General features: G+C 36.7%; 1 protein-coding gene across 1 annotated transcript; it reads left to right on the top strand.

The window, feature by feature from the left end:
• Nucleotides 1-298: 298 nt before the first annotated feature.
• On the top strand, nt 299-9744 carry LOC149077626 (small ribosomal subunit protein eS10-like). Its single transcript, XM_089245178.1, has 5 exons — nt 299-423; nt 2022-2368; nt 3960-4022; nt 6893-6948; nt 9661-9744. Exons 2-5 carry the CDS (start codon nt 2044-2046, stop codon nt 9691-9693), a joined length of 477 nt encoding a protein of 158 aa, XP_089101304.1. The 5' UTR covers nt 299-423; nt 2022-2043; the 3' UTR covers nt 9694-9744.
• Nucleotides 9745-10798: the final 1054 nt, after the last annotated feature.

Consider the following 10798-nt stretch of genomic DNA (forward strand, 5'->3'; position numbering starts at 1 on the left):
ACCACTCCATCGAGTACTGCACATAATCACAGATGGCGCTAAACATAGACTCAGAAGAATGATGGAAATTCAAAAAAAAAATTTCGTTTTTAAAGATTAAAAAAAATTTGTATACTTAATCAAATAGGTTTATCTAGTGACAAATATCGATGGTTATTCTCAAAGTTATATGCTTTTTAAAACATCAATAAAAATTGTTTGGTCGGAGATTCAGTTGTCGAATCACTACCGATGTTTATACACTATCAGATTTAAAAACTTCTCTCTGATTGGCGCACGTTGTTCCTCTGCGAGTGCTCGCAACTGTAACTGGAATATTACTGAAGCACACAACTCTGAGTAAAACTTCGGAAACTGCCATCTTATTTTCCTGTGTGTGTAGTTTCGTCAGCGGTTTCGCCGTTTTGCAGTCATTCCTTTGAGGTATGATTATTATTTATTATTATGAATAAATGATAAATTCATAATCGCGATTATAAAAGGCTCGAATAATTCGCATCGCCGATGGTATTCGACACCGAATCTTGTGTCATAATATCAATTTGACCACGTGGATCCGCTCCATTCACTAAGCCTTTGATTTGATTTCAACGTTTTCCACTATTTAGTACTCAATTTTTTGTCGCAATGATGCTGTAGAGAAATTTATGCTCAACTCTTGGCCGCTTGACCTCGAATCTAAATTTGCTACTAATGTAATCATTTGAGCTTCGTATTTCCAGATCACTTGTGTGACCCGCACTGGAGTGGTTCGTGGCATATTCCCTGTTCCGCAAAAATGTGCAGCGGACAACTATAGTAATGTGTACATGTGCCACATGCTTAAATGATTTGATAATTTGCCACGCGTCACTTCAATACCGTGTAACGGTGCTGGGGCGATTTTTAAACAAGCCACTTGAATGATCAAAGATATGAAAATCCATTAGCTGCCATTTGTTGGATAAATTCATTGCTTACTCCGTTTTTCAAAGATATTGTAAGCTTTTAACAGCCGTACACTGAAGAAATGCGCAACATGCTCCGACTGTAAGACTCTGAGAACATTGTTTTCCGAGTTTGTTATTGTTAATACAGGTATCTGTTACTGCCGAAGCCTGAAGTGTTTTGAGAGACGTGGATATTTGCCCGAAGCGTTTTGGCCAGTGTCTAATTTTCAGAAATGGTTCAAGCTTTGGCTAGAGATTTCTGTGTTAATTGAAGGTGGTCCAGTAGGTGTCAAATCCTTTTTTTTTATTGCCAACATGTGATATATTGTTATATACAGTAACTGCATTTTGGGGGAACCCGGGTTAGAGCCGTACCTTCACCACAGTGGTGGTCGGCTGAAGTTGGTTTTCTGTGGTTCCCAACTTCAAGGTGCAAATGCGAGCCAATCTCCCCGCTAAAAAGTCTCGCCACAGATAGCAACAGTCCTACAAACTGTACAAATATTCAGTCATTACACTTCACTTTGAGATCAAGATGGCAGCACTGTGTGAAAAATCATACATAACACTAGATACACGCTCAGACTGTTAGGTACACATACATTTCTATCACAACTTACTAGGTAGTAAATTGCCCATAGCGATAGACCTGTGTTGTGCTCAGCTTGAGAAAAAAAAAAAGAATTTTGGATTAGCCTTATACAGGGCCGTCATTTCAACGTTTTCTGGGGAGGGGCAAAAACATGTACTCAATGTATGTATATACACATTATTTTTAGTGTATTTTCAAAAGCCGGGGGCAATGGCCCCGATCCTCCAAATGACAGGCCTGGCCCTATGTGACGAGGAAAAAACTATATAAAATTCCTGGAAAAGTATTCGTGGGTTATCAGGATGACCATTTGGTGTTCTTTTTCAAATTGCTGTGATTTTGAACATTCCTGGTGGCATTCGTCAAGTGCATCAAAAAGACTTATCAACATAATGGTGGCTTTTGGGCGTGAAATAGAATTGGTTTGTGTGTGGAAGACATTCATTTCAATGTTGTTACTTTTGGGTTCATTGAATGTTCGAAATATTTTGTTTTTCAAGGTGAAATAAAAACAAAGACAAGATGTTGATGCCAAAGAGTCACAGGATGAAAATCTACGAGTATCTCTTCAAGGAAGGTGTTCTCGTTGCCAAGAAAGACTTCCACGCCGACAGGCATCCCGACAAAGAGCTTGAGAAGATCCCGAACCTCCATGTGATCAAAGCTATGCAGTCGTTGAAGTCGAAGGGCTACGTGAAGGAGCAGTTCGCTTGGAGACATTATTACTGGTATCTGACGAATGACGGGATCCAACATCTCAGGGTGGTATTGAACTTACCATCTGAAATCATTCCCGCCACTCTAAAGAGACAAGCCAGGCCAGAGGCCACCAGACAGAGGACCAGGGGTGAGTCTTTACTTTTAAACTGTATAATCAAGTTTTATTATGCAAGAAATATTTAGGTGTTAAAAATTTTGCTCAAAAAAACTGGTCCTAGATAATGTTTTCTTTTAGTTTTCCCATGTTAAAAGTTGAATGGCGACGTAATTTAATGAAATCGAGGAATGTAGTAGCCCTTAGATTTTAATTTTAGCAACCACCTTTTGAAAATTTTTTGCTCCAATACCAATTTGTTAGTTGCTTCTCCAGCTCTGATGTAGCACATAAACCACTCTGTAAATTCATTCTGAAGACCTTGGGTTTTTTCAAATAACGAAAAAGAAATTTTTTATACGAGGATGACGTCACTCTCCGCTACCGTATACGAAGGTTTTAACAACTGGATGTTGCGAAGATATATTTTGGAAAGAGAGAAAATTCAAATTTTTCCTGCGGGTAATCGAACTCGCGTCCTTCCACTAGACTACAGAGGCACCGAATCTCTCAATCTTTCCTTGGAGCTCGTGTACACTGAAAGGGACCGTACATGGACGGTCTGGCCATCCATGTATGGTAACTGAAGAATATTCTCTGGAAGGACTATTATTAACTTCAGAATAATTCTTATTTTCTATGAGAATATTCCCCAGTAATTTATGAAAGTTGTCCTTCTAGAGAATATTCTCAAGGATATTATACGTAACTATATTATAAATAAGAGAATATTCTCATCAAGAACTTATAAGAATATTCTGAAGTTATTTATAATAGTAATTCTAGCAGAGAATATTCTCGAATATTCAACTCAATGAAGAATATTCTCAGAAAGGTTATTCTCGAGAATTTTACATCTTAAGAAAACTTAGTTCAGTTTTTACGCTAGAACATTTCCAGTTAGTGGAATGCTGCTTTGGGATCGTTGTAGTTGGTGTTCCAGTGTTGGGTCTTATGTCATAGTTTTAAATACTTTTTAATACTCAAATTTTTCTTGAAGTGTGTCCAAGTTTTCATTACTTCACGCTTATCCTCCCGTGGAACTTGGATCTGACTTTTCCCTTCCTGCCTTTTTTATCTTCCCAGCAGTTCGGGAAAGGCTCTAAAAGCCTATCTTTTTGCCGTCATTCTAGGCAGGAAAGGGGTTCCAAGATCGTGGAAGAAATTTCTTTGTAGCATTTTCAAATGTTTCTCTGAGTTCAGTTTGTAAAAAAAATTAAATTTTCCACCAGTCTCCGCTCCCCCCACTAAAAAAGAGTAACATACTGCTCATTGGAAGCGTTTCTTATGGCGCTTTGGATGCTGTAGAACAGGGCTTCAATGTATTTTACTGTATATAAAAACTTTCCTTGTCGGAGGGTAAAAATTTTGGTCTTATGGGTGTCCATCAGGACCGTCATTTCAACTTTTTCCGGGGGGGGGGGGGGCAAAGCACATGTACTCAATGTATGCATATATATATCACTTTTAGTGTATTTTCAAAAGTCGGGAGTGGGCGGGGGCTGGTGTCTTTTGAGATCTCACTGTAATTGTTACGGTATTAATATAATTTAAATTTGATGCTATGTTGTATGTTTTGTTGTGCAAAGTTGGTCTTAATTTTGTCTTGATATTCTTTTTACAGCGCCGGCCGAATCCTCGTCCAAACCATCTGCTGGTGATAGGGAAGGTTACAGGTGGGCTCCAGGTGAGTAACTTTTCAAACCTTTCTTACACGTATTTAAATTGAATGGCTGATGTATCGAAGAAAAACGTTTTTAGTTATGATGAATCTTCATCCTCTAACTTTATTTTTTGAATTGAATAAATGACATCAAAGACATGATTGAGGGAAACTGACGAGTCTTATTTTCATGTGTTGTAAAAGCAGGTGATTGCAATAAAAAATAAGCAGCATTTTTAAAAAAACAAAGAAAAGCAGATTGTTTTTTTTTTAATTAACTGATCATTTATTGGTTAAAACAAATCTTGTTGATCATTACGAATGTATATTTCCATATCACTTATTTTTTCCATTCAATGTCTCAATACGAGCAAAAAATATAAATGCCTAAATTCTGTGTTTATGTGATACAGGGGTGGGAACTCTGCGCCAATTGCGCCGCACTGCGCCAAAACTAATATCTTGCGCCATCCTGCTCCAATAGCGTATTTTCGTATTTTTTTGCTCCAAATAGCGAATTTTGCTTCAGTATGCCCGGAATTTCGGAAAGGACGCCAAAAAATTTTTGTTCCTGCTAGCCACGAAACGATTCTTTCCGAGAAGAGCGTGTTTTATTCCACTATACTCAAACTATCGGCACCTCATCGGGCTTTCCATCGCGAAACCCCGATATTGTCCGTGATCGGGGAACTGAAGATGGTTTGCAATGTCTTTCAGCTTTAAAGTACAAATGGGAGTGTTTCCGTTTTAAAAAAAAAAGTCGCCTCTGGAAGCAGCAGAAATTACTGTAGTCGATCGTCATTGTGTTAAATCCCAATGTTTCGTGAAAAAAATTTTCATTCCGGGAGTAAAAAGCGCATGTCCGCCGAATTACGAATTTTAGTTTAGAAACTTTGCCGAATAACGAGCGTTAAATTGCCAATGTTGCCGAATAACGAGCGTTAAATCGTCAATCTCGCCAAATAACGAGCGTCAGATCGTCAATCTCGCCAAATAACGAGCGTCAGATCGTCAATCTCGCCAAATAACGAGTGTCAGATCGCCAATCTCGCCAGATAATGAGTGCTGAATCGCCAAACATCGAGTTGATTCTTCCGAAATTCTCTCCCATTTTGCAACAATTTCTTTCCAAGTATAAAAAAATTGAAAACTTATAAAATTTTTTTTAGCTCATTTGAAGAAGTGCTGTTCAAGGCAGCAAATAGCGCCCTCAGTAAGCAAAAATCATCTTAAATAGACGGGTGCAAAAAATTATATGACAGCCGTTCTTTCAAACAAGGTGTCAAAAGCCTAAAACACCAGAAACAAAAATCAAGCTGACGAAAAGATATTTGATAACAAAAGACAGTGCAGTTTTATTTTGAAAAGGGTTGAGGGTTACCGAGACTATTCTTGTTAATTTCACTGCTCCAATTTATAAATATCTGCTCCGAATACCACATTTTGCTGCTCCAAAGCTGCTCCGAATCCCATATTTTGCTGCTCCAAAACTGCTCCGAATCCTGAATTTTGCTGCTCCAAAGCTGCTCCGAAGCGGACTTGGTCACTTCCCACCCCTGGTGATATGAAAAGTCATTCAGCCAATATTAACCACCATATTTTCCTGCATATAATCAGTGGTGGCGCATAGTCTGTGTGCAAAATGTGACCAAATGTTTTAAAAAACTAATCCGCAGTGTCACATCTGCAGAATTTTTTACCAATGGATTGATGAAACAATAGCATTATTTGCACATAAAACAAAATTTAGAGTCAAACAAAAACTTTCAAATTCAGACTCATCTGCTGGGTGTGCATTTTCGTTAAAAAATGTGCAGATTGTCTGCACAGTAGATAATCCCCATTTTTTAATGCCTAACCACTTTTTTTAAGTGCTTATATTCAGGATGGCTCTTATTCCTCTCTAAATAAGCTGCCTACAATTTTATTTTATTTTTTGAAATTTTTTAACTTTAAAGGGTAGCGTGCCGGAAAGTGTTAAGGAGAATGTCTAGTGGCGACTCAGTATCACATATGATGCAAAATTTTTCAATTCACTCGATGTACAACCAAAGGGGCATTCAGCATCAACTAAATGAAAAATTCATTCTATTGACAAGATTGTTTCTTGAGCAATTAATGGATGCATTTACAGTCGAATCCTGGTATAACAAATTCCAAGAGACCAGAGGAATCATTTTGTTGAAATAAAATTTTGTTATGAATGCATTCCATGGTTTTCCATTGTTCCTATGAAAACGTACCTGTGGGGATTAGGTGTTCATTAATACGAGATACAAGATTTTTGCTATTACAGTATTAGTTGAAACTGGATCTGACTGTATAATGTGTTTCTGAGCATACTATACTATGTTGCTTTCACTTTAATATCATTGAGGTTAATAATGGAAAAATGAGATTTAAATTTTGTGAGTTAATGATTTTTTTTTTTTAATGATAAAGTGATTTAAATTGTGATTTTAAGGATATAAATCGGCACACTCTGTGTGAAAGCTTTGAGGCCTTTTCATAAGATGTGTAGAAATGATTAAATGACGGGTAAGAATGATAAATGCTGAAAGTGCTGGAAAAAAATTCAAACAGCTTGCCACACGTCAAGTGTCAAATGAATGCTTTATGATGTCAGTGTGAGAAGTGACTGGTCGTCATCTTAGTGGTTGAAAAGAGTATAGAACCAGGTCATAAATGTGAGCATCTCTTCAGGCAGCAAAAACATTTTTCACGATTTCCCAACTTTTTCCCTTTTCGCACTTATAGCGATTATTGCTTTTACCCTTCAAATAATGAATTGTGCAGTATGTTGTTGACTGGGGGCTTTAAAAGCTTGAATAATTTGGAATTGGATGTTGTATTTCTAGTGTCTCAATGTATTTTTCAATTTAATTGTATTGCAGGTGAACCTGATAAGAAAGGTGACGCTGGTATTGGAGCTGATGCTAAGTTGGAATTTGTGAGTATTTCATCAAATTGTTTTATAAACATGTATGAATGTGAATATGTTGTGCAATTGAAATGGGGATGATTTTGTATAGCAAAATCCCGGTTTCATCGACATGCATAGGACAGAAACATAAGATGTCGGTAGAAGTGAGGGATTGTTATTGAGGCTTTAAAAATAAAATCTATTTTGCAGTAAAATAGGGTTGATCGCTAAGGGGTCGCTATATGTAATGTATACGATAGTTTCATGTGACAACTATCGTATGTTTTCCTTTTAATATGATATTCATACTTGGACTATGTAGTTTGCTAACCAACTGTATTATCTTCTCTCAGCAAATCTTGTTGCAATACAACCACTTGTCAGTTTATGATTGTCCCTGCTCATGGGCGGAGAGTTCTTGAGGAAGGTGCCCCTTAACATCAAAGATGTGCATGGATACCTAATGTATACAGGGTGAAAAAAAACTTGGTTCATTTCAACTCAAATTTAACTTGTGAGCCATTAGTTAGAAATATACTTTTAGTTAAGCCATGGCCACACTTGTGTCAAGGCTGGCCCGATAGTCATATGCAAATATTTTATTTCCCCCATGCAAAGAAGCGGCATAGGCTGGCTACACACTGATTTAACTTGGCTCAATATTCCTTGGCTAATATTTGTCAAGAACAGGACCAGTTTTTCTAGATCATTGTGTGTTGTGACTGTTGACATTAATGTTTGGCGAGGTGGATTGGAAGATCGGGAAGGAAGGCGCCATCTTTGACTGGGGTTGGAAGCTGGAAGGTACTCGACTAGCTTTCAGCCCCCGACATTTGACAATCATTGACAATGGTGGAGCAGCCACCCTACTTGCCCATTGAACATATCGGATATACTGGACGCGAGTGGGCCATGGTTTTATAAAAAGTATCCAAATAACAAGCATATTTTAGATATGCCATTTAGTTTACTAGGAGCCATATAATTATATGTACTAAGACACAAAATTTAACTTTTTTTATACAATCTCATTGTCTTTTAACTTTCAATCAGAAAGTTTTTGCTCAGTTACTCCCAAGCCCCATTGTCATGATTTTTCCTATTCAAGTAAACCAAGTGAATATTGCATTTACAAACGTGAAATTTTTTTTTTGTTTGGCTCGGGAGAGACAGGGCAACAGCTTTCTAATTGAAAGTTAGAAAATAGGGGGGGGGGCGTTATACAAGCTAAACTATCTTTGTAGATATATATATGGCCCCTAGTAAAATAAATGACATATCAGAAATGTGCAAATTTTTTTACTACTTTTTATAACAAAGTATATTTGTGTCTATAACCAATGGTTTATAAGTTAATTCAGCTGAAATAGACGCGAGTGTGTTCCATCGTATTCCACTCCCAAAAATCAAGTATATTGTTGCTTATTTTCCTACTGGAAAATAGGACAATGTGTTAGCATGTTGAAAATTATGGAGGAGGGAGGGGTATAAGCTCTTTTACTTGCTGGAGTAAGCTAACACATTGTAGACCAGTTTTTTAATGAAAAGCTCATTGCACTGGCTACGTATGAGTATAAAAACATGATTTAACTTGTGACTGGTGAACAATGTGTTGTGATATAGTACACAGATTTTGCAATTATACTGAGCAACAAGGACTCTAGCAGTTGCCAAATTATTTTTCTCCCTCAAAATCACTTTTATTTCAGAATGGTAATGGCCCACAAAGCATAATAAGCCGAAATCAGCAACATCCATCACAGAACAATCTGGAGGAATTTTAAGAAAAGTGTAGAAAGCGCACAAAGTGAGAATTTTTACTGCAGAACAGTTCTCCAGTCAACTTACGGCTCGTTGCAGAAGAATGCAAAACATTCTGCTTTGGGAATACTGCCTAATATTTTTGTTTACTCTAGTATTTAGCTATAGAAAAGTTCAATTAGAATGAGTTGATGTTTATAATTTTATGAGACTAGGTGTTGTCATCAATAGGTGATCTACAAGTTCACCAAAACAGCTGGTGAATACCTTCCCAGAAAAATTGATTGGAACCCTTCAAATTTTTCCCATGTGTGTGCTTTCACAAAAATTAGTTATTCCTTAAAAGGGATCAAAATAACGCTGTAAAGAATGTAAAATTCAAGAGACATTGTAAAACTTACTTACATCCATATTCACAGACAGTTTAATCGCATGTTAAAGGATTACGACGCGCATTGGTTAAAATCCTGAATTTAATCAATCTCTTTCGATTTCATCTCTTTTCAGTTGCTATTGTAGTTTAAACTGTTTCGGTGAATATGGCTGTAAGTTAGACTCTGAACTTGTTGATTATTTTCCATGTTGGTTAGGTCATGTATAGAAATTTTTAGGCACAAATATTTTTTTTAACATGATTGTGACATCTTGAATTTGTGTTTTAATAAATAGAGTAAACACTCCCTGAAAACCGCAGGCTGGTGGATCTGCCATAATTGTGTGAAGTGTCAACAAATAGCTTTTTCCTACGACACTTTTTTTCCTTCAACGATTAGAGGTTACTTTGAACTAAAAACTGTTTTTGCCACTCTAATATGAAGGGCTGTGGGTCCACTTGGTATTCTGGGAACCTTTGATATGGTTCACCTTGGTGTAATGTTAGAGATTTTCTCCCTGAAATTTTGTTTTGTGCTTGCTGTAATAAGTGACTTATTTTTTTTTTTTCCTAATGTTTCCCCCTTTTTTTCTTGAATTTTACAGAAAGGAGGATTCGGCCGTGGCAGGATGCAGTAGACATATTTTTTGTTTGAGAACTATAATAAAAATTTGATTTGAGATTTCTCATATTTCTGTCTTTTATTCAGTTTTTTATTGCGTAGATTTATTGCTTTCAGATTTTTATTTACATTCAAACATGCCTATGAGAGGAGGGGGAATTAGCTGGATAACTTATTTTAACTTTTTATTTTAATAACTATATATACAACCATTTGAAACATGATATAGCTGAGTAAATGACATACAGGGCAGTTTAGAACAGTGGTTCTCAACCTTTAGAAGCATGGGGCCTAGTTGAAATCTTTTTGCGATTAGAAGGCTCAATCATACGCGTGCCTCATGGAAAATTAATGAGGAAAAATGAAACTGAATCACTGACGGCCCAGGTGACTAATGACAGGGCCCAGCAATTGAGAACACTGGTCTAGATGTCTTGACTTCTTTTGAAAAAAAATATCGAAAATAGAGACAACCAGCTTCAAGCATCTGAAAGAGTACAACTTTTTTTTTTACTTGCAATGGAATTTCTGCATGTGCACACCAGTGATGCAGATGATGTTAAGCGCATACAGCATTTCTTGCCATATTATTTGTAACGTGTTACAAAGAAAAGTAAAATTAAAATAGAGATGCAAAAGTTTTTGAAATGTAAATGGTTTATAAGCCAGGAGTGTTTAATCATTACGAGAGTGCAGGCCACTTCAATGGGGTTTGAAAACTGGTCGCGGCACGCAAGTGATTAATTAAATTTGCCGTGGGACTTGTGTTTTCTCAGAATCGATAAGATTTTGTACGATCAAGGCTGTGGTTGGCATCAAGAGAGACAGGGCAATAACTTTCTAATCGAGTTAAAAAGTTATTTTATTTTAATAACTATACAACCCTTTGAAACATGAATGATATAGCTGAGTACTGTGTGTTGTTGAAAGTATGCCTCTATCAATGGTTTGCCAGTGAAATACCACACCCTGCATGTTTGTTTCCTTTCGTAGTATTGAGATTTTTACTTTTCTTTACTATGTTTCTACGTTGTAAATTTTTGGTACGTTTTGAGTATGTATTTACTGTTTGAGTAAGAATATTTGAGATGGTGTGAGAGCAATGTCAAGAGTTGCCTTTC

Source organism: Pholcus phalangioides, unplaced genomic scaffold (assembly GCF_987345545.1).
Source record: "Pholcus phalangioides strain wild (caught in Gottingen) unplaced genomic scaffold, Ppha-v1.0 ptg000015l_1, whole genome shotgun sequence".
NCBI classification, from domain to species: Eukaryota; Metazoa; Arthropoda; class Arachnida; order Araneae; family Pholcidae; genus Pholcus; species Pholcus phalangioides.